Source organism: Trichosurus vulpecula, chromosome 2 (assembly GCF_011100635.1).
Source record: "Trichosurus vulpecula isolate mTriVul1 chromosome 2, mTriVul1.pri, whole genome shotgun sequence".
NCBI classification, from domain to species: domain Eukaryota; kingdom Metazoa; phylum Chordata; class Mammalia; order Diprotodontia; family Phalangeridae; genus Trichosurus; species Trichosurus vulpecula.
In genome coordinates, this window is record NC_050574.1 from 1,235,734 (window position 1) to 1,261,145 (window position 25,412).

Consider the following 25,412-nt stretch of genomic DNA (forward strand, 5'->3'; position numbering starts at 1 on the left):
CCGGCTGCCGCTCGCACGCCTGGTCTCTCGCGGCCCTTGCGTGCCCGGCTCCCAGCGCCCCGGGGAAGCGCCTTCGGAGCCGGTACGTGCGGACCCCGGCGTCTCTGAACCTCGATTCTTTTTTGCGGGTGCTTAGCGGCCGGGGCGTGGGAAGGGGAGGAGCCCCAGCGCCTAGGGAGGGGAGATGACTGGGTGACGTCACCTGTTGCTGGAGCGGGCTAGTGCCCGGAGGTGACGTCACCTGTTGCTGGGGACCCAGGCAGAGGAGAAGCCGGGGTGTATAACGTCATCTGGTGCCACCCTTGGGCACTGGCAGAAGAGGGGCGGGGTCCGTTTATGTCATCTGCCGCTGGGAAATGTAGGCACCGGCAGAGGCGGGGATGGTGACTTTACCTGTCGTTGGGGCTCCTGTGGTCTCCAATACCCGGGCATACAGCAAGTGCTTAATAATCCATATCCTAGGATGGGATGGAGTGATGAACTATCCTGAAAGTCAGGAGAGGCTTGGGTTCCTCTCTGAGCCTGGGTCTTCTCATCTGGAAAATCTACCATCACTGGGCTCTTGGGAGGTGCCGAGGTCCCAGGGGTGGCAGATAGACCTCCTGCCGCTCTAGAAATGTGAGCCTCTCCTTTGGCTACCGAATCTGTGAACCCCAGTCTTTTCTTCTAGACCAGGGGACAGTAAGGCCCCCTTGCTTCCCTTGGCTGTAGATAGGAGCCATATGACTTAGGGTTTGGGGGTCTGTGTGGCCCACGTCCCCAGCACCACCCCCCCACCCACTGCTCCTTGTCTGGAGGCTTTTCCGATGTCCCCTCTGCCTTCTCTCACTTCCTATGCGAGCCTCATCTCCTCTGCTCAGAACACTCTCCCATCTGCTAATCCAGCCCTTACCTCTCTCTGGAGCTGGTCCAGTCTCACATCACCAGCCTGCTGCACCTGGTGTCCTGTAAAGCATGGCTCTGGCCCTGCCCTGTCTCTGTCCAAGGTACCAGGTCCTCATGGTCTCTGGTCTCTGACTCCTCCCTTCCTCTCATGTGACACAGCCAAGTGGTCACCGGGTTTTTGTAGTTTTTGTCCATGACCCCTCCTCTCCTCTGATGCCACCCCTCTCCCCTGGAGGCTCCCAACCCCTGATCCTCTCCCCCTGCCACCCCTGGGGCAGGCCTCCCTCCCCCCTCTTGTGCCCCCCTCCTGGGTCAACCCTCCTCACTTCAGCTAGGACTGTTTGAGTAGTTGCTGGGGGTTGGGGTGCATCTGCCTGCCTCAGTCTCCCCCCACTCCAGTCCATCCTTCATTCAGCCTCCAAAGGGACCTTCCCACAATGCTGGTCTGCCTGCCATCCCTGCCTTGCTCCGCTCTCCATGCTCTGGAGGCTCTTTTCAGCTTCCTGGATGAATCTAAGCCCTCCCTCTTTGACATCTCCAGGCTCCTGACTTCCCAAAGGCCGGGACCAGGTTGTTTTTGTTTCTGTAGCCCAGGCTTTGCATAGGGCCAAGGCACATAGTAAGTGCTTAATAAATGCATGTTGGTGGATTGATTCATTGATGGCCGACTTCCCCTTCCTTCTGCCCACAGTAGCCCCCCTCGAAGGAGGGTGACTTCCTTTTGGGACCCCCACCTGAGGAAGCCTGGAGGCCAGGGGAGCTGGCCAAGGACTGGGATCCTGGGCCTGCAGGGGAGATCTGCTGGCCCCAGGGAACCCCCACTGAGGACAGCCTAGCTCTGGTGGCCCGGATGCTGGAGGAGGCAGGTGAGAAAGGGCCCCGGGTTAGAGTCCTTCCTCTGCCACCCTGGACACTGCCGTTGCCCTGGCCGAGCCTCCATTTCACCTGGCCTCCATGATCTCAGAGGCCTATGACTCTAAGGAGACAAAAGAGGAGGGGAGGGAGGGGTTGGGGTGGTCACCCCTGTGCAGGCCTGGCCCCCCTCATGGCTTTCATGTCCTCCCCCAGCTCTGCCCACTGAAGGCACAGTACGTACCCAGGAGGAGGAGGAGGATGGAGCAGCCCCCTCTGCACTCTTGGCAGCCCCTTCCCAGGTAGGTTTCTGGCTCTGGTAACAGGCCTCATGTATGTGGTTTCCATAGCATGCCTGGGACCCCTCCCTGGTCACCACTCAGCCGAATGGCCGCTCCTTGAGGCCAGGGACCTTCCCGCAAGGGCCAGACCCCCCTGGCTCCCCTCTCCCCTCCACCCTTTCCCCACAGCCCCCCACTCCTTTGCTGCTTCCCTGAGGCCTATGGCCAGAGGGAGTGCTGTCCAGGCACCCTGGGAGGGTTGGAAGGCTGGCCTTGGAGAAACAGGGCCTTGGCCCCAGTGGAGGAAGCTGGAGGAGCAAGCATGGGTGGGAAAAGGTAGGTCAGGCAGCCAGGTTTGGAGCTTTGGGCATGTAGTTTTGCAGGGGTCTGGGGATGGCACTCCTAATGGGGAGAATGGGGTGAACAAAAGTTTGGAGGTAGGCATTTATGTACTTTTGGGACTGGCCGGAGCTCGGGGCTCAGTGTTTGGGAGCAGAGGGAAATAGGGTCAGACACAGTTTGTGGAGAGGCTTGAAGGCCCAGCTCAGGCCCTTGGCCACAGGCTGGTCCATGTTGGTCCCTCTTTGCTGTCAGAAGGTGGGAGTTCTGGGCAAGGATTAGGGTCACCCAGCCATGGGGTAGCCAGAGTGTTCCCTACTCTCAGATCCCTGGGCAGGCCTCAGCCTCTAGCCTCCTGCTGTCTGCTGCCTTCTGATGGGGTATTCTGACCTTCTCCAGGCCTTCCTGGTGGCCCCTACCTTAGCTTGGTTTCCCCTTGCCCCCCCTCCCCCTGAGCTATCCTGAGCCTCTCAGCTGGAGAGGGCCTCACCTTCTCCTTCTGCCTCTCACCCCTTCCAAGGCATCCCCCATGGAGCTTCAGAGGCTGTCCTCTGGAGGGGTCTCCTCCAGCTCCCTGCCGAGGCTGGCCCCCTGTTCTCATGCCCCCAGATCCCTTCTCCCTTCTGTGACCTCCTGCACCAGAGGGGCCTTGTCCAGCTCCCTGCCAAGGCTGGCCCCCTGTTCTCATGCCCCCAGATCCCCTCTCCCTTCTTTGGCCTCCTGCACCAGAGGGGCCTTGTCCAGCTCCCTGCCAAGGCGAGCCCTCCTTCTCCATGGCCCCAGCTCCTTCCCCCTGGCTCCCCTCCATCTTCTCTAGAAGGCTGCTCCCTTCATCTCCCCCCACTCGCTTCCTAATCTTCAGTCTCTCCCTGTCTTTGGGCTCCTTCCCACTGTCCACACATGTGTCTCACAACCTTAAAGTGCCCTCGCTGGACCCCTGTGACTCCTGGCTGGAATTCTGGAGCTCTTGCAGACCAGACCCCTTGGAAAAGCTGTCTACACTTGCTGTGTTCATGTTCTCTCTTCTCTCATCTCTCAGCCCTTTGCTCTTTGTTTCCAACTTCATTACCTGGCTGAAAATGCCCTCCCGTCCAGTCCCCTCTTCTTCAGGACACGCTCCTCTTGGTCCTCTCATGGTTCTCCTCCCAGGAATTGAAACTGACTGTTCCTTCTCCATCTGCTTCATTGTCCTGGGCTTCCTTCTCTCTTGGGGACCTCATTGTTTCTGAGAATTAATTTGTTGTCATTTTGGAGAGACTCCCTGGCCCATTGCCTGATCTCCAGTCCCTTGTTTCTAACAGGCTTTCAGACCTTTCTAAGTAGATATTCAGTAGAATTCTTTTTTAAATAATATTTTATTTTTTTCCCAATTACACGTAAAAACAATTTTTAACATTTACAAAAAAGTTTTGACTTCCACGTTCTATCCATCCCTCTCTCCCTACCCTTCCCCCTTCTTTGAGATGGTAAGCAATCCAATATAGGTCAAACATGTAAAACATTTTCATATTAGTGATTTTGTGCAAGAAGACTCAAAGGAAGAAAGGAAGAAAGGAAAGAAAGAAAAACAGTATGCCATGGTATGCTTCAGACTGTATTCAGACAACACCAGTTTTCTGGGGGCAAGTAGCATGTTTCATCGTGAATCCTTTGGCATTGTCTTGGATCATTGTATTGCTGGGAATAGCTAAGTCATTCACAATTGTTCATTGTACAGTGTTGCTGTTACCGTGTACAACATTCTCCTGGTTCTGCTCACTTCACTTTGCATCAGTTCATGTAAGTCAGTCCAGGTTTTTCTGAAATCATCTTCCTTGTCATTTTTTATAGCACAATAATATTCCGTTACAATCATCCACAGCTTGTTTAGCCATTCCCTAATTGATGGGCACCCCCTCAATTTCCAGTTCTTTGCCACCACAAAAAGAGCTGCTTTAAATATTTTTATACAAATACGTCCTTCTTCCCCCCTCCCCCCTACCTTTTTAGCTTTTTGAGATACATTGGTTGGTTGTTGTCCTTCATTCTCAAAGAGGACCAAAATGATGTCATGTTGGAGTCAAGTTACAGTGTGTCCAACTGTGGCTGATCAGACCAGTAAGAACTCGGAATAGTCCATGTGAACATTTGGGTGGATTCTCTAAATTTGCGCATCTTGTGTTCTTTTTGAGCTATTTCAATTCTGCTTTGCTCATAGAGCATAGCCCCTTCTCTGATGTGGACATTCCAGGCTGAGTGGTCCTGAGCCAGTGTCTCCCATGTCACGTAATCAGTTCCAGAGTTCTTCAGAGAGACCTTGAGAGTGTCCTTGTATCACTTCTTCTGACTACCATGTGAGCACTTGTCCTGTGTGAATTCTCTGTAAAATTAGTCTTTTAAGCAAATGTAAGTTTGGCATTCAAACAACGTCACCAGCCCATCATAGATGCACTCACTGCAGTAGAGTTTGAGTGCTTGGCAGTGTAGCTCAAGAAAGGACCTCAGTGTCTGGTACATTGTCCTGCCAGGTGATCTTTAGAATCTTCCTAAGACAATTCAAATGGAAGTGATTCAGTTTGCTGCCATGGCGCTGGTAGACTGTCCAGGTTTCACAGGCATACATGAACGAGGTCAGCACAAAGGCTCTGTAAAACCTTCAGTTTGGTAGTCAATCTAATACTTCTTCTCTCTCATACTTTCCTTCGGAGCCCCCCAAACACTGAACTAGCTCTTGCAATGTGTGCATCAACCTCATTATCCATGTGTACATCCCTGGAAAGTACATTACAAGGTAAGTGACAACATTCAGAACTTCTCCATTTGCTGTAATGAATGGTTCCATGTATGGCTGGTGTGGTGTTGGGTGGTGAAAAACCTGTGTTTTCTTGGTGTTCATTGTTAGGCCAAAATTAGCACAAGCAGCAGAGAATTGATCCGTACTTTGTAGCATCTAAACTTCAGAAGCTACATTGAATGCACAGTCATCTGCAAACAAAGGATCATGCACCAACATTCCCTTCACTTTAGTCTTGGCTTTGTAGCCTTTCCAAGTTAAATAATTTACAGGCACACAGCCTTGTTTCGCTCCGTTGGAGACTGGGAAAGCCTGAGAGTACCATCCATTATCTAAACCCTGGGTAAGCATGCTGTCATGAAACTGATGTATGATATTGATGAACTTCTCTGGGCAACCAAACTTTGACATAATTTTCCATAAACCCTAAAGACTGACAGTATCAAAGGCCTTGGTCAGATTGACAAACATTGTGTACAGACCTAGCAGTGGTATTGCTGGATCAAAGGGTATGCACAGTTTGGTTGCCCTTTGGGCATGGTTACAAATTGCTCTCCGGAATGGTTGGATCAGTTCACAATTATACCAGCAGTGCAGTGATGTCCCAGTTTTCCCACATCCCTTCCAACATTTATAATTTTCCTTTTTTTATCATATTAGCCCATCTGATACGTGTGAAGTGGTACCGTAGAGTTGTTTTAATTCACATTTCTCCAATCTATAGTGATTTAGACCATTTTTTCATATGACCATAGATAGCTTTGATTTCTGTCTGAAAACTGCCTGTTCATATCCTTTGACCATTTATAAATTGGGGAATGACTTGTATTCTAATAAATTTGACTCAGTTTTCTATATATTTGAGAAATGAGGCCTTTATCAGAGATACTTGCTGTAAATTTTCCTCCCAGTTTTCTGCTTTCCTTCTAATTTTGGTTGCATTGGCTTTATTTGTGCAATTTTGTTTTAATTTTATATAATCAAAATGATACATTTTACATTTTTTAATGGCCTCTGTATCTTATTTTGTCCTAAATTCTTCCCTTATCCATAGATCTGACAGGCAAACTGTTCCATGCTCCTAATTTGCTTAAGGTATCACCCTTTATGTGTAAATTATGTACCCGTTTTGACTTTATCTTGGTATACAGCGTGAGATGTTGGTCTATACCTAGTTTCCGCTATACCATTTTCCACTTTTCCCAGCAGTTTTTGTCAAATAATCGTCCAGCAGACATCTTAAACTCAACATGTCCGAAACAACTCATTTTCTTTCCCCTTGAATCCTTTCCCCTTCTCTATCAGTATTGATAGCAACACCATCATCCTGGTTCCTCAGGCTCCCAACCTAGGAGGCATCCTGGACTCAGCACTATTTCTCATTTTCTAGTAAGGGTGCCAAGGCCTGTCAGTTTCACCCCTACAGCATTCCTTGTTGATGTCACTTCCGCAGCATCTCTTGTTGATTTCATCTCTGCAACTTCTGACATCAATGTTGCCTCTGTAGCACCTCTGGTTGATGTCACGTCTGCAGTATCTCTTGTTGATTTCACTTCTGTACCTTCTCTGGTTCTTTTCACCTCTGCAGCATGTCTGGTCCATTTCACCTCTGCATCATCTCTTGTTGATGTCATCTCTCAGCATCTCTTGTTGATGTTACCTCTGCAACTTCTCTTTCTCTTGTCAATGTCACCTCTGCAGTATCTCCCCAGTGCTCCCATTTTTCTCCTTTGCCACTGCCCCCACCCTGGTGCAGGTCCTTATCACCTCACACCTAGCTGGAGGGTCTCCCTGCCTTCGGTCTCTTCCCTTCAGTCCATTTTCTATCTAGCCATGAGTGATCTTACCATGTCTATGTCTTGCTCATTGACCTCTAGAGGCTTCCTCTCCTGTTTAGAACTTAAAGGTCTTCTGCATGTGGCTTCTTCCCACCTTTCCAGTCTTCATACATGTTCCTCCCCTCTGTGCATGCCAAGATCCAGCGATACTCGCCTTCTTGCTGTTCCTCACACTACTCTCCATCTCTTACCTCCATACCTTGGCTATCCCATGTGTCTGGAATGCTTGGTCTTCTCCTCTCCACCTGGGGTTTCTTTGCTTTCTTCAGGACTCAGTTCAGATCTCACTTTCTTCAAGAGGCTTTTCCCAGAGCCTTCCACTAGAAGTGCCAGTTTTAATTTAACACTTAGTATATCCAGTTGGGCAGGATCCTTGCATGTCATCACATTTTACAAAAGAAGAAATAGAGGCCCAAAGACCTAGGAAAAAAACCTATTCATGTCATCTTTGTCTCTTGTACTCCCTCAGCAGGCATGTGCTTGGTATTTCAGGAGCCTGTGACCTTCAAGGATGTGGCCGTGGACTTCACTCAGGAGGAGTGGGGGCGGCTGGGCCCCTCTCAGAGGCAGCTGTACCAGGATGTGATGATGGAGAACTACCAGAACCTGGTCTCCCTGGGTAAGGAGACTTCCCCCAGCACCTCCACCCCCCTTCCATCATTTAGTATCTGCTCATCTTTGCTTCCCAAATGGGGAGTTGGAGCAGGGGCTGAGTTTGGAATTGAGGTCCAGGAATGAGTGGATGTGTGTATGTGTAGATTTAGGGTTGTAGTTTTGTGTGTATAGAGTCTGAGAGGTAGGTTGTGGGGGATTTATACATACACACACATACACATACGTTAACTCAGAACTCAGAGACTCTGGGCATCAACCAGTCCAACATCCTCATTTCACAGAAGAGGGAATGGAGGCCTGGAGAGATTAAGTGACTTGCCCAACTCTTGTATCTGAGGGTCCTCAGTCTCCAGACCCTGCTCTACATGCTCTAGTTGTGGTCACCCATCTCAGGGAGGGTGGGGCTACAGAGGAATCTTGAAGCTGGAAGTGACTTAGTCCTGGCACCTTTCACCCAGGTTGCTCCTACTTGAAATGAAGGCATGGTGCCAGCCAACCTCCAGGGCTCCTTCCAGATTTGCCTGTGGAGATGCACAGGAGTGTCCCCAAGGCCTACTGATGGCCCATTACAGGAGCAGGGATCCCATACCCCCCAGCAGGGGCAGAGGTATCCAGAGGCTCCGTCTCAGAGGACATTCACAGAACTCTGGGGCAGCCCACAGCTCAGTGTCTGCTGGAATACCTGACTTGGAGGGGCAGCTCCAGACCTTTGTGGCCTTGGGAAGGCCCAGACCTATAATGGGTCTGAGAGGCTGGGATGGTGGAGTTACACTGACGGGTAACTTGACTGAGGCATGGGTATGGATTTGGGCAAAAGAAGTATGTGACTGGAGACAGAGACCCTTGGGAAGGAGGGCCCAGGATGAGTGGGGTCATGTGGTGCAGCCAGCCTGTCAGACAGGGTGAAGGATGAGCCATTGGGGGCCCAGGGAGCAGAGAGAGGAAGGCTTGTGGAGACTCCTAGGCAACAAGGAGGGGTGCTCCTCCTGCACTTAATGTGACCAAGGACCTTTGTGGAGGTCCTGATGGGTGGGAAGGGCTGCTGGGGCCACAGCGGAGTCCATGGAGAAGTTCACACTGGAAGTGGTGGTCTCCTCGTCGGGAGCATACATCTCACCTACTCCCAGATGTGTACATCAAGGCCCAGAAAGGTTTGGTTACCCGCCCATGATTGCCTAGCTAATAAAAGTTGGCATTCAAACCCAGGTCCTTTGACTCCCAAGTCCAGGCCTGAAGATCGTGAAGACACCATCTGTGAACCTGGGTGTGCACACATGTTTGTGTGTGTGCATGTGTGTGTGTGTGTGTGTTTGAGCATCTGTGCACGTGCATACATGCATCTGTGAGCATACAAGTCTTCACATGTGGGCATGTGCAAATGTGTGAGAGTATGCACATGTGTGCATGACCGAGTGGGACAGGTGTGCATACGTGTACTCATGTGTTTGCATGTGTGTGCTTATACCTGTGTCTGCACAGTGCAAGTGTGTATGTGAGGAAATCTACACATGTAAACATGTATGTGTGTGCAAGTTTTTGCAATATTGTGCAAACATGTTTGCCTGCTATGTGCAATGTGGACATATGTTCTGTAATTTGCATTTGCATATATACACATGTATACACACATGTGTTCAGTGCATGTATACGCACGTGTTTTTTGCGGGTGCACGTGTGCATTTGTGTGAGTGCATGAGCATGTATACATTGTGCATATATGAGTATGTGCCATGTTTGTGTGTGCCTGTGTGTACCTGTATGTGTGCATGTAAGCCGGTGTGGGTATGTGTTTGTGTGTGTATGCATGCATTCCTCTTTGTGGGTGTGAGTGTTGGCACATGCATGTTTGCATGAATTTACATAAGAGTGCATATCTGCATGTGTTGTGTGTGCATGTATTTATGTGCACACATATCAAGATGTACAAGTTAACGTGCATGTGTGTTCATGAGTATCTGCAAATGTATTTGCGTGTGTGCGTGCGCGTGTGTGTGTGTGCTTGACTGTGTGCATATGTGTGTGCATGGATGTTTTGTGTCTGTATGTGCCTGTGCATGCATGGACATTTCTGTGTGTGTACACACACAAATAGGCAAGGCACATTTGCATTTATGTATGTCTGTGTGATATGTTTGTATGTATGTATGCCCATGCACGCACATGACCGTGTGGATGAGTGGTCATGTGTGTATTTGTGCAAACACACGTGTGCATACACATGTGCAGGCATGTTTGTGTGTAAGCATGCATGCACGTGCTTGTATGTGCACCTGCATTTGTGTGCACTTTTGTGTTTGTGTGCGTGGGCATGTATACTTGTTTGTGCACGTATGTGTGTGTGTTTGTTTTTGCACGAGTGCACATACGTGTGCACATGTGGACATCTGGGTGTACGTCTGTGCACGTGTGTAGATCAGTTGTGTGTACCTCCTTGAGTGTGTCTGCGTGTGTATATGTGTCCATATTTGTCTTGCACTGATTTGTATGCATGGGCACGTATACTTGTTTGTGCACGTATGTGTATAAATGTTTCTTGGTGCACCTGCTTTTGTGTGTTTGTGTGTATCTGCATGTGGGTGCTCATATTTGCTTGTTTGTATCTGTGTGTGTGCATGTGTGTGTTTTGCGTGTGTCTCTCAGTGCGTGTGAGTGTATATCTGTGTGTATTCGTGTGTTGGTGTGCATGTGCACACATTCATCTTTGCATGTTTCCATGTTTGTGCACATGCATGAAGTTTTGTGTAAACGTGCATATGTGTACATTGGAGTGTGTGCATGTGCCTGTTTATATGTGTGCCCATGTGTACACGTGTGCCAGAATGTGTATTTGTGTGTGTGCATGTGCACATATGGGTTATATCTATGCATATGTTCTTATGTGTCTTTATAGAAGAGTGTATGTGTGCACCTGAGTGTGCATGCATGAAGTTATGTATATGTTTGTGGGTTTTTGCCTCTATATATGTGCTCATGTTTTTGCATGTGTGTTTATGTGCACATCCATGTATTTTACCACACATGAATGGCTTTGCGTAGGTATGTATGTGTGCCTGTTGTGTTGCACGTGGTTGCAGACATTTTTGTGTCTGTGTGCATGTGCATGTGCACCTGCACATGTGCCTGTGCGTGTGTGTGTGTGTGTGTGTGGGGGTATGCACCCATGGGTGCTTATATGGGAATGTTTCTTTTGCCTTTTTGTAGTTCTCAGGGCCTGTGTTTACATTTCAGTGACTCCACACAGCTCTTGTCTTTTCAGTTAGTAAACATTTATTAAGCACCTTCTGTGTGCCAGGCACCATCCTGTGTTTCCATCAAGCATTCTGGGAAGGCCTACATCTCCTTAAAGGTCCATGTCCTGTCTCTCTCCCTCCGGCTTCTCCATCCCTTGGAGGGTTGTCCTCAGTTTTGTTGCCAGGCAGCTGATTCATTCTTGGTGGTGAAGCCATCCCTTGCCTTCTGGAACACTGTATTCTGAGCTCTTCGCTCCCTTTTCATGGTGGCTGCTAAAGCCTGAGTGATCCTGACCATGGCTCCTCAGGTCTCAGATTCTTTCTTTCAGGATATTTGCAGTATTTCCTCTTGGACCTGGAAGCTCTGGATTTTGGCTGTGATGCTTCTGGTAGTTTTCATTTGAGGCTGTCTGTCAGGAGGTGATTGGGGGCAGTTTTCTTTTAAGATTTCTTGGAATACACTGTCTAGGCTTTTTTCTTTTTCTTTTTTTTTAAAGTTAGGTATTCTAGTGATTCTTAAATTATCTCACCTTAGTCTTTTTTTTTCTAGGTTAGTTGTTTTTGCTATGAGATAACTTACATTTTCTCCAATTTTTTTTTCAGTCTTTTGACTTTGTTTTAATATTTATTGCTGTTTTATGGAGACATTGACTTCAGTTTGGTTCATTCTAATTTTGAGGGAGTTTGTGACTTTGGCCAAGTTAGCTTTAATTCCTTTTCCATTTCTTTCTTACATAGTTCTTACTTCTTTCACCAGTTTTTTTTCTAGCTCTCTCATTTCTAAAAGCATGATTGAACTTTTTTTAAAAAAAATTTGCTTCATCTCTTGCAGAAATTCTAGTTGATTTTGTGCCCAGACTGTGTTTTCCTCTGGGGCTTTGCTAGTAGATGTTTTGGAGTCATTCTCTTATGAGTTTATATCTACAGCATTCCTGGTGTCATCCTAGCTCTCAGTGGTCAGATTCTTTTTATGTCTGCTCATCTTTCTTGCTTTTTGGGCAATTGCGTGTTGTTATTCCAGGATTTCAGAGGCAGCTCAGGCTGGAGACCTGCAGGCTTTGGGTCTGGTTCAGCACAAAGTCTGACTGCTGCCACCTAGCTTGAGCCCTGCAAGTTCCTGACCTGGGTTTGGTCTGAGCAGCATACCTATGGGCTTGGAGCTCCAGTGGACTGCTGCTGGACTTAGTCACCATCAGCTCGCTGGAGAGTTCATTCTCTGGTCCCAGGGAGATGATGGTGGACTGCCCTTTGGTCTGTGATTCTTGCTCTGGTTATTGTGCTGCTGGCTCTTGAGCAGGCCCAGAGATAGAGGTGAGACCTCCCACTGCTGCTGGCCTCTGACTGTGTTGCCCACTCCATCCACAGCCTGGGGTCCTCTCTGGCTCCTCTCCCTGGCTCTGTGACCTGGAGCCAGGTTGTAGGGGTCAGCATTCCACCAGATTACATGCCCTCGGACCTTTCTGTCCCTCCCTGCACAGACCTGGGCCAGAACCTGACTCACTGTGGCTCTCTTAGATTTCCCCACCAGGACAGGATCTGGCTCATTTCCTGGATGTGCCTTTTCCTGCTCCTCTGCACCCATTCGTGTCTTCATTTCTTCCCCTGTAAGCCTGCCCCTGGGCCCCCAGGTCTTGGCCTAGAGAGCCTCATTTTCCAAGTCCTTTCTTCTCGTGTTTCCTGGCTCTGTCTCCTTCACTTTGCCTCCTTCCACATCCATTGGTCTGCCCATGTTTCTCTGCATTGTTTCTTACTAAGCCCATATGGTTCTTCTCCATGACATTGTTATAATCACCGTATGTTATGTGGCCCGCACCAGGCTGCCTGTCTTTCTCTGAATGTCCCATTTTTGTTCTTACTGTGCACTGTTATTTCATGGTATTCCCAGACCAGTGTGTTTAGCCATTCTCCCTTCAGTGGGGACATACTTGATTCATTTCCTGATTTGCTAAGGGTCTGGTGCTGTGTTCTAGGTGCTGCTCTGGGTGGTGAAGGTGAGAAGGACCCTGTCGTCTCTGTTCTGGGGCAGGCACCAAACGGCTTCTGTGACTCTTGTACAAGGGCTTTCTTTTAGCCTCTGACCTATCAATACCAAGAGTATATGCCATGCAGTGGCATTATTGGGCCAAAGGGGCTGAAGGGTTTAGTTGTTTTTCTCCCAGAATTCTAATTTTTTTCTCTAGAATAGCTGGAACAGTTCACAGCTCCACCAACAGTATATCAGTACCTGGTAATCCCTGGACTGAAGACCCAGTGAAAGTGACCAGCGATGAAGGCAACCCTGAGCTTCTGCCAAGGGTTGGTGTCTGTGACCCTTGTCCTAGAGAGGACTGGTCTTGGGCTGCTCCGTGGGTACCATCACTGTTCTCCTAGGCAGAAGATTTGTTCCACTGGAGTGGGAGTGATGGGACCCAAAGGGCAGCATTCCACAGGATCAGTGTCTAGCTGTGTGACCTTGGACGACTCATGCTTCCTCTCTGCCTCTATGTCCGTGTCTGTAAAATGGGGCTCTAGGAATCCTTTCCTTATTATCTAGCATCCAAGGTCTTTGTGAACCTTTAAGGGCCATAAAAATTGCAGTTGTTACTGAATGACCCTTCACAAATCACTTCCCCTCTCCTCCCCCATTTTCTCATTTCTAACAAGGGGATAATATGATCTATGATATTGGCAAGGTAGAGTTATGGTCAAAGGGCTTTTAAGCCCTGCAGCCCTTGCCAAATGCCAACGTCATTCATAGTAGTATTAGCCTTCACTAGGAGCAGTGGCCAAAACTCCCAGAGACAGCTTGAGAGGAGGCCACAGGCCTGGGACTCTGTCCGGGGCATCCCTGGTGCAGGTGCAGGATGATGAGGGCCTCTGCTTCTCTCTTCTTTCTCCTTTCACTGTGTCTTAGTTCTCACTAATGCAGTCTTTTTCCATCTTGCAGCCCAGTCCTCTTGTGTGTTTTTCCGACTCTCTCTGTGCTTCCTGCCCCACCCCCAGTCAGTTACCCTCCTTCCTCTGTAGTGCTCCCCATTGCCCCTTCCCATTCTCTTGTTGAGTGCACAGCAGTATTTGAGAATGCCATTTTGGGTTAGAGAATGAATCAAGTATGTCCTCACTGAAGGGAGAATGGCTGACTGCATCACTTCAGTCCCACCACAGCAGTTGGCTTTCGGTTTTGGCTAGCTCACAGAATTAATAATGTTTGCATTATTTCATTCTCTTTTAGACTGGGAGACTCAGACCAAGACCAAGGAGGTAACTCTAAAGGAGAACATTCCCAAAGAAGAGCTGCCCCAGGGGCTGATAGAGAGACTTGGGGTGGGTGATCTGTGCTGCCTGATTTGGGGGGGAGCTGATGAATGTGGGATCCAAACCAAGAGGCAGTGAGGAAGAAGGCAGGAGAGATGTTTAAAGCAAGTGAGAGCAGATCAGAAGCCTGATACTGGGGAGAAAAAGTCTTAGAAGTGTGAAGAGTGTGGGAAGGGCTTCAGTCAGCCTCTGACCCTCATTGTACACCAGAGGCTTCATACTGGAGAGGAGCCTTGTGATGTTGGTTAGTTGGTTGTTGGCCTTCCTGCTTGAAGAGGACCAAAATGACGTCACTACATCAGGGTCAAGGTACTTCGTGTCTGACTGTGGCTGATTGGACCAGTAGGAGCTTGGAAAGCTCTACCAGGTCAGGTACAAATAGTTCATGTGGACATTTAGAGTGGAGTCTCTAAATTGGCAGACCTCACATTTCTTTTGAGCTACTGCAGTTCAGCTTTGAGGGCAGCTAGGTGGTGTGATGCATAGAGCTCCAGGCCTGGAGTAAGGATGACCCAAGTAAAAATCTGGCCTCAGACACTGTCTGACCCTGGGCAAGTTACTTAACCTTGTTTGCCTCAGTTTCCTCATCTGTAAAATGAGCTGGAGAAAGAAAAGGCAAACTACTCCAGTATCTTTCTAAGAAAAACCTGAATGGGGTCACGAAGAGTCAGACATGACTGAAACGATTCAACAACCAAAATTCTGCTTTGCTCATGGAGCCAGTACCTTCTCTGATGAGGGCATGTCATGCTGGGTGGTCCTTTGCCAGTGTCTCCCTTGTCATTCAATCAATTCCATAATTCTTTGGAGAAACCTTGAGAGTGTCCTGCTGTTGTTTCTTCAGACCTCTATGTGAATACTTGCCTTGCGTGGGTTCTCTGTAAAATAGTCTTTTAGGCAAATGTATGTTCTGCATTCGAACAACGTGGCCAGCCCGTTAGAATTGTGCACTCTGAAGCAGAGTTTGAATGCTTGGCAGTTAAGTTCAAGAAAGGACTTCAGTGTCTGGTACCTTCTCCTGCCAGGTGATCTTCAGAGTCTTCCTAAGACAGTTCAGATGGAAGCAGTTCAGTTTCCTGAATTGCCACTGGTATACTGTCCAGGTTTCACAGGGATACAACAATGAAGTCAACACGACGGCTCTGCAGACCTTCATTCTGGTAGTCAGTCTAATACCTCTTCTCCCCCACTTTCCTTTGGAGCCTCCCAGACATTGAGCTAGCTCTGGCAATGTGTGCGTCAACCTCATTATCACGGTGTACATCCTTGGAAAGCATCCTGCCAAAGGCATTCAGAACTTCTCCATTTGCTGTAATGGCCAGTAACATGCATGGATGGTGTGGTGCTGGCTGGTGGAGAACTTCTGTTCTATTTATGTTGTCAGGCCAAAAATAGCAGAAGTGGCAGAGAATTGATCCATACTTTTGCATCTCAGCCTCAGAGGCTACATTGAGTGCACAGTCATCTGCAAACAAAAAGTTGTGCACCAACTTTCCTTCCACTTTAGTCTCGGCTTTGTAGCCTTTTCAATTCAAATAATTTTTTGGCAGTGAGATAGCTGACCTCGATGCCTTTTTTGTCCCTGTTGAAAGCATTTGACAACATCACTAGAAACGTTTTAGCAAGAAAACATCATGCTAAGAAGCCTGGGAGCAAGCACACAGCCTTGTTCCCCTCCAGTGGTGACTGGGAAAGCCCAAGAGCATCATCCATTACCTAGAACCAAGGCAAACATGCCATCGCGAAATTGATGTACAACATTGATGAACTCCGGGCAACCAAATTTTGATAATTTTCTGTAAGCTGTCAAGACTGACAGTATCAAAGTCCTGGGTCAGATCATCTGTTCTGCCTCTGTCATGTATCCTGGAGTTGTTGGGGAGCAAGCAGTATGTCAACCACTCCTCAGCCCTTCCTGAAGCCACACTGGCTTTCAGGTAGATGACCATCTTCCAGGCGAAGGATCAGTCTATTAAGAAGAACTCTGGCAAGAATCTTTCCAGCAATGATTAATTTGTGACTGTGATTGTTACAGGACAGTCTATTACTTTTACCTTTATAGAGATGGACAATGGAGGCATCCTTGAATTCTTGAGGTAAAACCTCCTCCTGCCATATAACCTGGAAAATTTCAGTAAGCTTTTGTATGAACAGTGGACCCACTGCCATATAAACCTCAGCTGGAATAGAATCAGCACCAGGTGCTCCTGTTCCACAAGAGGAGCCTAATGGCATTTAAACCTCTTCTTCAGTTGAAATTTCAGCGACAGAGGGATTGACTTCAACCTAAAGTATATGGTCAGTGGCTTTAGCATTGATTGATGGTAGTCTGTTGAGAACACTGTGGAAGTGTTCGGTCCATCTCTCTAGGAACATGTCCTCATCACTAATCAGTGTGGCTCCATTATAGGTCTTTGGCCCATAAATAGCCTTCAGGGAATCATAAAAGCACTTTGGATTATAACTGTCACCATGCAACTGAATTTCATCTGCCTTCTTACTGAGCCAAGAATCCTGCATCTCTCTTAAGCTTTGTAATTTACTTTTGATAGAATTAAATGCTACCTTCTTAGAGATGGATGAAGTATCCTGCTGGTAAACCTGTGGAGTTCTTGGTTTTTTTTTTTAATTCCATTTAGCAGGTTCTGAATTTTCCCATCATTTTCATCAAACTAGTCTTGGTGTTTGTGAATGTTCTGGCCCAGATGCCTATTCCCTTTCTGCTTCACTGTTGCTAACTATGTGTTGGCTCAACTTTCCCTCTAAGTTAGTAGCAAACTGTTCACATGCAGAGAAGCATTCTAATCTGTTGGCATTAAATCTTCTGGTAGTAGTCTTGTCTTGGGGCCGCTGCTTATGTTGAATACATATATATAGCTTGGAGAGGATAAGTCTGTGATCAGTCCAGCACTCTGCACCACACATTGCCTTCATTACTTTCACACTCTGTCTCTTCTCCTCACTTTGACATAGTGTATTAAATGCCAATGTTTGCTCTAAGGGTGCATCTACAAAGTCTTATTGCATTTAGGTAAACAGAAGACAGTGTTGGTGAGGATAATGTCATGAGACACACAAGGCTTCAGAGTAAACGATCATTGCTGTTGCTGTTTCTGACTCCATTCCTCTGAAGGACTCCCTGCCAAGTCTGATAGTCTGTGCCTTCTCTGGCATTAAAGCTACCCAAAATTACAAGCTTGTCCTGTGTTGGCACATTGAAGATGAGGGGTCTCCAGGTCTTCATAAAATTTTTCATTGACCTCATCAGAGTTCATCATGGTGGGAGCATAGGCAGTGATGATGATGGCGTGACATTTTCCTGCAAGTGGTAATCACATTGTCACAAGTCTGTCATTTACTCTTTTTGGGAGGCATACATGCTGGTTGATTAGATTAGATTTGATTTGATTGCAAAACCTACATCAGCTTCACAGCACTCCAGAAAGATGTGTATCCAGCCCCAACTTTGATAAGCTGGCTTTCATTTGCCAGCCTTGTTTCACTCAAGGCTGCTTTTTGCATGTGATATTTGCTGAGTTCTCTTACACTAAGAGCTTTTAATCTTTCAGGTCTGCTGGATTTTGTGTTGTCTATAGCTGTGTGCACATTCTGTGTGCAATAGTAAGTGGAATCATCTTTGCAAAGTTTTTGTACATCTTTTTGTGTTGTGACCACAGTGTAGTATCCCCACCTGCTGTGGTAAACAGGTCAGGGTTAGATTAGATGAAACAGACAGTTTTTAGAGCACCTTTTCTAGACCCTTCATCATACCAGAAATGAATAATGTGGTTCTTGACAAAGGCTGCTCAGATACCCACAGGGCTGCTGAATCCCACTGCTGCTTCAGTCTAGTGAGAAGATGACCTTGTGGCCTGGGCTGCCTGTGTAGAGGGTTGTGACTACAGCTCCCAGTGTATCAACACCTGTTGCTTTTTCACCTGTCTCCACAGGACTTTGAGATAGGTGAGATAGGTAAAATGGTAAAATGGCATGGGTGATGTCTTTTGATCTGCACATAAATTGGATTTAAGTGAGGCAGAGTTGCACGAAGTCATCAGCCTCACTCTCTCTTCCAGAGTTATCACAGTCTAGTGGCAGGACAGAGTCAAGACGACTGGTGATGGCTCAGGACGCGGTGAGTGACCTCGGTGTCCTCGATGTCTAACCAAGCTCCAAGTGCTCCACAACACCTGCTTCAGCTGCCTTCGTGGCCATTGGAACAAATCTTTCAATTATACCTATTCTGCTGGGGGACGTGCTTGGGTAGACACCCTCCTAATTCACTGATGGGTTTGAAGCCCCTTGGTTACCCTGTGGTTTTAGAATATCACAGCAGTTTTCCTTGATAATTTCTTGAAAGATGATGTCTAGGCTTTTTTTTTTTTTAAATCATGGCTTTCAGGTAGTTTGATAATTCTTAAATTATGTCTCCCGGATCTGTTTCTAGATCAGTTGTTTTTCTAGCGAGATTATTTCACATTTTCTTCTATTTTTTCATTCTTTTGATTTTGTTTTATTGTTCTTTGATGTCTCACAAAGTCATTAGCTTCCACTTGCTTGATTCTAGTTTTTAAGGAATTATCAGTGAGCTTTTGTTCCACCTTTTCCATTTCTCTAATTAGATTTTTTCCTACTGTTTTCTTAAGTGATTTTTAATACTCCTTTTTCTATTTGGCCAATTCTATTTGGCTTTTTTAAGGAGTGTTCAGTGATTTTTTTGCATATTTTTGTCTATTAGGCCAATTCTGCTTTTCAAGGCACTCTTCTCTTCATTGGATTTTTGTGCCCTTTTTCTTTAAACCATTTGGCCTATTCTGTTTCTTAAGGTGTTATTTTCTTCAGTATTTTTTTTGTGCTTCCTTTACCAAGCTGTTGACTCTTTTTTCCCATGATTTTCTTGCATCATTCTCTTTTCTTTTTCCAATTTTTCCTCTACCTCTCACTTGATTTTTAAAATCGCTTTTTAGCTCTTCCATGGCCTGAGACCAATTCATATTTTTCCTTCAGGCTTTGGAGGTAGCAATTTTGACTTTGTTGTCTTCTTCTAAGTTTGTGTGTTGGTCGTCTCCATTGCCACAGTAACTTTCTAAAGTCAGGATACTTTTCTGCTCTTTGCTTATTTTTTTCCAGCCTATTTCTTGATTTTTAACTCTGCAAAAGTGAGGCTCTGCTTCTGGAGTGGAGGGGGCACTATCCCAAGCTTCAGGTCCCAAGCTTCAGGTTTTTTGTGCAGCTATTTTCAGAGATAATTCTGGGAACCTGTAAGTGTTCAGTTCTTCCAAGGTGATATGATCTAGGAAGAGGAATTTTTACTACTCTCTTGGCCTGTGCTCTGGTCTGTGAATGACCACAAGCACTCTTTCCTGTCCTGGAATTGTGACCAGCATCCCAGCTTCTCTGTGGCTACAAGATCTGGTGGGCTAGTGTTCCTCCTCACACTGGGACTGAGACCCAGGACTGCACTCCAGATCAAAGTATGGGTAATGCAACAGAGTCCTGCCCCTGGTGCCAGCAAAGGGATCGCTGTAATTGCCTTCTAACCAATTATCTGACCACCTTACTGTCAATGGGCTGAGAGGTCTGGAAATCACCACTGCTGCTGCTCATTTAGTAGCCCTCAAGGCTTACTGCTGGTTTGCTGGGGTATAGCCCACTGTGGACTGGACTCCACTCTCACCCCAGTGCAACAGACCCTTCCTGCCCACCTTCTAAGTTGTTTTGGGCTGGAAAATTGTTTCACTCTTTCATTTCATGGGTTCTGCTGCTCCCAAATGTGTTTTGAGGCATTATTTAAAGATCTTTGGAGGGTTTTTTTTTGTCAGCTTGGGCTAGTCCATTCTTTTCCTCTACCATCTTGGCTCTGCCCCTTAAGTTGTATTTCAAAGGAAGCTACTGATTCTGAAGGGGGTGAGTAGAGAGAACCTCTAGGTAACACCTGGAGTCTCGTCAGTGCCACCTAGTGCTTAGAGTTGAGAATTAAGTATCTACTTTTAGATTTTTTTAAAGGCTCGACACCCCAATTGTTAGCAGAGAATAGGCAAAATAGTCCAGTGATGTGTGTTGTCTGTGATATTTGTGCATTCTGTCCCAGCTGGGACTGTTGGCTCTGGAGTTCTCTCTTTCGGCTCACACTGCATAGGCAGGTGAGCGTTGACTGCCTCAGACGGCATCTGACTGCTGGGAGTGAGAAGTATGGGATTTGTTTCTTTGAGGATTTTTTTTCTTACGTGATTTTTACTATTAAGGTCAGTTACCCGTTTAGAATGTATTATGGAATATGGTATAAGATGTTTGTCTAGATGTAGTTTCTGTGGAATTGCTTTCCAGTTTTCCCAGAAGTTTTTATGAAATAGGGAGATCTTTCCTAAGTAATCTGTGTTTTCTAGTTTATTGAACACTGGGTTATTTATTTAGTTTGTTTCTGATTCTCCCTTGTCTAGTCTGTTACACTGAAGATCTTGCTAAAATTTTCACTTATGTTTATGAAATTTCCCCATGGTATACTCTTTCCATCCCAGTGATTCTGAACCTCCATTGGTCTTCCTCGAAACCCCACTTCCCATCCCCCACTGTCCAATTCCTTATTCCCATTCCCTTTACCCTCCCACTCCTACAGTCCCAAGCAAAAGCTCCCCATTATCTACACTGTGACCTCTGGAATGTCTAGACAACAAACTTCCCTTCTTTCTAAGTCTTTTCCTTTGCCTCTCCTCCTGTCTTCTGGCTCTCCCTGATGACACAGCCATCCTTTTCAGCACTGACTGCATTTCTCTCATTCATTCTGACTCTCTGGTAGAAGTGGGGGATTAGAATACTCCTTGACCCCCATCACACTTCAGGGTTCCCCTCCCACCAGCAACACTCAGGAACCTTTCCTGCTTTGAGGGTTTAAACAATCAGTATGTGCCACTTGCTCAAAAACCTGGTGGATGTCATCTACACACATTCAGGACATGCCCCTTCCTTCCTTCCTCCGTGAATTTAGTATCTGGCTTACAATCTCTTTCTCTCTCTTCCCTAACATTTCTCTCATAGTAAGGAGTGATCCAAATCGCTCCTCATCACTCCTCAAATATCCCATGGCTCTCCTTCTCCAACTCAGCTGAGCTCCTTGTCTCATATTCTGCAGAAAAAATAAAGGCCACTCACTATGGCTGCCCCTTCTTCCTCATCCACTCAGTTGCCTTCTGCCCCTTTCTTCTCCACCCTTGTTTCCCATAATGAGGTGGTCTTACTCCTTACCAAGGTGAACCCCTCTATTCACTCACATGATCCCATTTCTTCAGGTCCATCTTGTAGATTGCCCCCTCTGCTTTCTCTCTTTAATCTCTCCCTATCTGCTGGCTTCTCCCTACTGCCTACAAATAGGCTCTCTCCCTCATCCTCCAAAAACCGTCCCTCAGTCCTTCCATTTCTACTATTGTGCCATATCTATCCTCCCCTTTGTGGATAAATTCCTTGAGAAGAACATTTCAATAGGTGCCTCCACTTCTCATCTGACTCTTTTCTTAACTCCTTGCAGTCTGGCTTCTGATCTCATGATTCAGTGCAACTGCTCTCTCCAAAATTACTAGTGCTCTCTTAATTACCAAATCTATTGGCCTTTTCTCAATCTTCATTCTCCTTAACCACACTGCAGCCTTTGACATTGGAATCATCTCCTTGACATTCTCTTCTCTCCAGGTTTTCATGACACTTCTCTCCTGGTTCTTCTCCCACCCCTCTAACCACTTCGTCTCTGTTTCCTTTGCTGGAGGATCCTCCAGATCACTCCCTCTAAACATAGGTGTCCCTTAGAGTCCTGTCCTGTGCCCTCCTCTCTCTGTAATACTTCACTTGGTGACCTCATCAGCTCCTGTGGATTCAATTTTCATCTCCGTGCTAATGATTCTCAAATCTACTTATCCAGTCCTAACCTTTCTGCTGACTTTTAGTCTTTCATCTTCCACTGCCTATCAGACATCTTGAACCAGAGATCCAGGAGACATCATAAACTCAAAATGCCCAAATGGAATTCGTTATCTTTCTTCCCAAACTGTCCTTCTTACCTTCCCTAATTAATGTTGAGAACGCCACCATTTCCCCAGGTTTGCATTGTTATCCTGGACTCCTCTCTTATCTCTCACTCCCCATATCCAGTATGGTGCCAAGGCCTGTCAATTTCACCTTTGCAGCATCTCTCCAATATGCCCACTTCTCTCCTCTGACGCTGCCCCTACCCTGGTGTAGACCCTCATCACCTGACACCTGGATTATTGCAATAGTTACTGTAGGGGGCGGGGGGAGGATCTGCCTGTCTCAGCATCACCTGACTCCAGCCCATCTTCCATTCAGCCAACAAAGTGATTTTCTGAAACCTCAGGTCCAGTTATGTCACCCGCCTACTCAGTAAACTCCAGTGGCTATTATGGCTTTCAGGAGCAAATTCAAAATGCTCTGCTTGGCATTCAAAGTTCTTTCCTATGTTTTCAGTCTTTTTACTTGTCACTTCCCATGACACTGGCTTGCTGGTTGTTCTACAAACAAGATCCTCCATTTTGTGGCTCTGGGCATTTTCTCTGGCTGTCCCCCATGCCTGGATGCTTTGCTTGACTACTGACCTCCCTGGCTTTAAGTCCCAACCAAAGTCCCACCTTCCACAGGACTCTTTCCTGATCCACCTTAATGTGAATGCCTTTCATCTATTGATTATCTCCTGTTTATCCTGTATATAGCAAGATTTTACCTGTTTATCTGCATGTTGTCTCCTCCACTGGATTGCAAGTTTCTCGAGGGAAGGGACTATCTTTTGTCTTTCTGTCATCGGTACTCAAAACAGCGCTTACCACACTGTAGAAGCTTAATCGGTGCTAACCGACTGACTATGCACTATGGAAGAGGTAGACCGAGTAAGGACTATGGGACCAAGTCCCAGCGCTTACCCTGGTTTTGTGTCCTTGGTCAAGTGCCTTCCCTCTCTCCACCTCTGTATCAGTAAGCCAATAATAACAATGCAGATGATCATTGTCAAAATGCCTGTGTAGTTCTGTATCACAAAGTATACGAGACTCTCCACATAGAAGGCAGAAGAGGTAAACCATTTATTCGGACACCAGAGAACCATATTCCACAAGCCATTTATCTAATCTATCAGAGCAGTAAAACATTAAATACATAATATCACAACATGGAGCCTCACCATCCCGAAACCCCTCTGACCCCCTGCTGGGGTCTTCCCAAAGACAAACTCACAGTACAGCTAAGTCACAGTCTGTTCAGCTCTAGCTATCACGATGGCCATTAGCAGCCATAACTGCTCTCTGTCTCTCTCTTTCTCAGCATTTCCTGTGACATTTTCCCGTCAGGAAGCGCCTCCCACCACATGTGACTCAGGCTTCCTGTGATGTAAGCAGGTCACACGGCCTATTAATGGGTGGGAAAGATCTTCAAATCTAAATTGCTACTACAACCTCATATCCTCAGTTGTTAAATGGGGATAGTCATGATAAGTGTACTAGCCATGCAGTGGTGGGACATGAGTCAAGGCCTTCCTGACTCTGAGGCCTTGTCTGTGTACATTGTGATCAACTGACTGTCTGGAACTTAGGAACTTGAAATTCAGTTAGCTACTCTTAAGTGTTCTGGCTTCAGGTGCCAGTCCTACCCTGGTATTTTTGTAATCCCTTTCCTCTGTGATCGCCTTAGTCACAGATGAAGTCCTTTTGCCTCTTCCGGGGTGTCCTCCTTTTTTTCTTCTTGCCCCTTCCCATTCTCCTCCCAGAGAGTAAATATTTTGGGATGGTCATTCACCTTTGTTTCTTCTCTGGGGCCACCAATGACAATTGCATTACCTCATCCAAACTGCCCAGTTCAGATCACTGGGGACCCTCACACTTCATTTTATTCTCTTTCAGGCTGGGAGACTAGGAACCAGACCCAGGAGAAAACTTCAAAAGAGAATATTCCTGAAGAAGAACCACCAGCTGAAAGACCAGCAACAGGTGATCACTGCTCCATTTTGAGGATCACAGAGGAATGTGGGAGCCAGACAGTGAGGCCCCAGGGAAAGGAAGAGAGGTGCTTGAGGCAAATGACTAAACATCATAAGATTGACACTGGAATGAAACATAAATGTAATGAATGTGAGAAGGCCTTTAATAACCGCTCAGCCCTTACTGTACATCAGAGAATCCATACGGGAGAGAAGCCTTATAAATGTAATGAATGTGAGAAGGCCTTTAATAACCGCTCAGCTCTTACTGTACACCAGAGGATTCATACCGGAGAGAAACCTTATAAATGTAACGTATGTGGGAAAACCTTCAGTAACAGCTCCTACCTGACTGTACATCAGAGGATTCACACAAGAGAGAAGCCTTATAAATGTACTGAATGTGGGAAGGCCTTCAGCAACAGTTCCTACCTCATTGTACATCATAGGATTCATACTGGAGAGAAACCTCACAAATGTAATGAATGTGGGAAAACCTTCAATCATCATTCAGAACTTATCGTACATCAGAGGACTTACACTGCAGAGAAGCCTTACAAGTGTACTGAGTGTGGGAAAGCTTTCAGCAGCAGCTCCTACCTTATTGTACATCAGAGGATTCACACTGGAGAGAAACCTTATACATGTGATATGTGTGGAAAAGCCTTCTGTAAATCCTCTGTCCTTGTTCAGCATCAGAGGATTCATACAGGAGAGAAGCCTTTCAAATGTACTGAATGTGGGAAAGCCTTCAGACAGTGGTCAAGCCTTATCAAACATCAAAAGATTCATAGTGGAGAGAAGCTTTTTAAATGTCAAGAATGTGGCAAAGCCTTTAGTCATCGATCAGAACTTGTTGAACATCAGAGGATTCATACTGGAGAAAAACCTTATAAATGTAGCGATTGTGGGAAAGCCTTCAGGCACCATTCAAACTTTAGTAAACATCAGAAGATTCATACAGGAGAGAAGCCTTATAAATGTGAAGAATGTGGGAAAACTTTTACACGTAGCACAAACCTAACTCGACATCAAAAGATACATTCCAGAGAGAAAAGCTAGCCATATCTAATTTAGTCTAGCTTTATCTCTTTGCAGTAAATGTGTTTTCTGAAAGAATATAATCAATCAACAAGCATTTGTGTGCTAGACAGTCTTTGAGGTGCCAGCGTCCAGTCTTTCACTCTTATTCATTTAATGGTGGAATTTAAACTATTCACATATAAATAATAACTTTAATTTGTCTTCTGGTAATTTCTTATTGTTCATGTTACCCAGAGGTAATAAAATCCATTTCACCTTTAAAACTCAGTTAATAAAACAAGTTGTATTATG

General features: G+C 46.4%; 1 protein-coding gene across 1 annotated transcript; it reads left to right on the forward strand.

Annotated features, from left to right (window-relative positions):
- LOC118835911 (zinc finger protein 501-like) lies at nucleotides 1-25,412 on the forward strand. Its single transcript, XM_036743207.1, has 5 exons — nucleotides 1-82; nucleotides 1,577-1,751; nucleotides 1,954-2,039; nucleotides 7,461-7,587; nucleotides 24,001-25,412. Exons 2-5 carry the CDS (start codon nucleotides 1,736-1,738, stop codon nucleotides 25,137-25,139), a joined length of 1,368 nt encoding a protein of 455 aa, XP_036599102.1. The 5' UTR covers nucleotides 1-82; nucleotides 1,577-1,735; the 3' UTR covers nucleotides 25,140-25,412.

What these genes read in the sequence shown, in the direction of transcription:
- LOC118835911 (XM_036743207.1), top strand. An exon ending in TCTTGGCAGCCCCTTCCCAG is followed by an intron (nt 2,040 to 7,460) that starts GTAGGTTTCTGG and finishes TTGGTATTTCAG; the next exon opens with GAGCCTGTGACCTTCAAGGA. An exon ending in CCAGAACCTGGTCTCCCTGG is followed by an intron (nt 7,588 to 24,000) that starts GTAAGGAGACTT and finishes ATTCTCTTTCAG; the next exon opens with GCTGGGAGACTAGGAACCAG.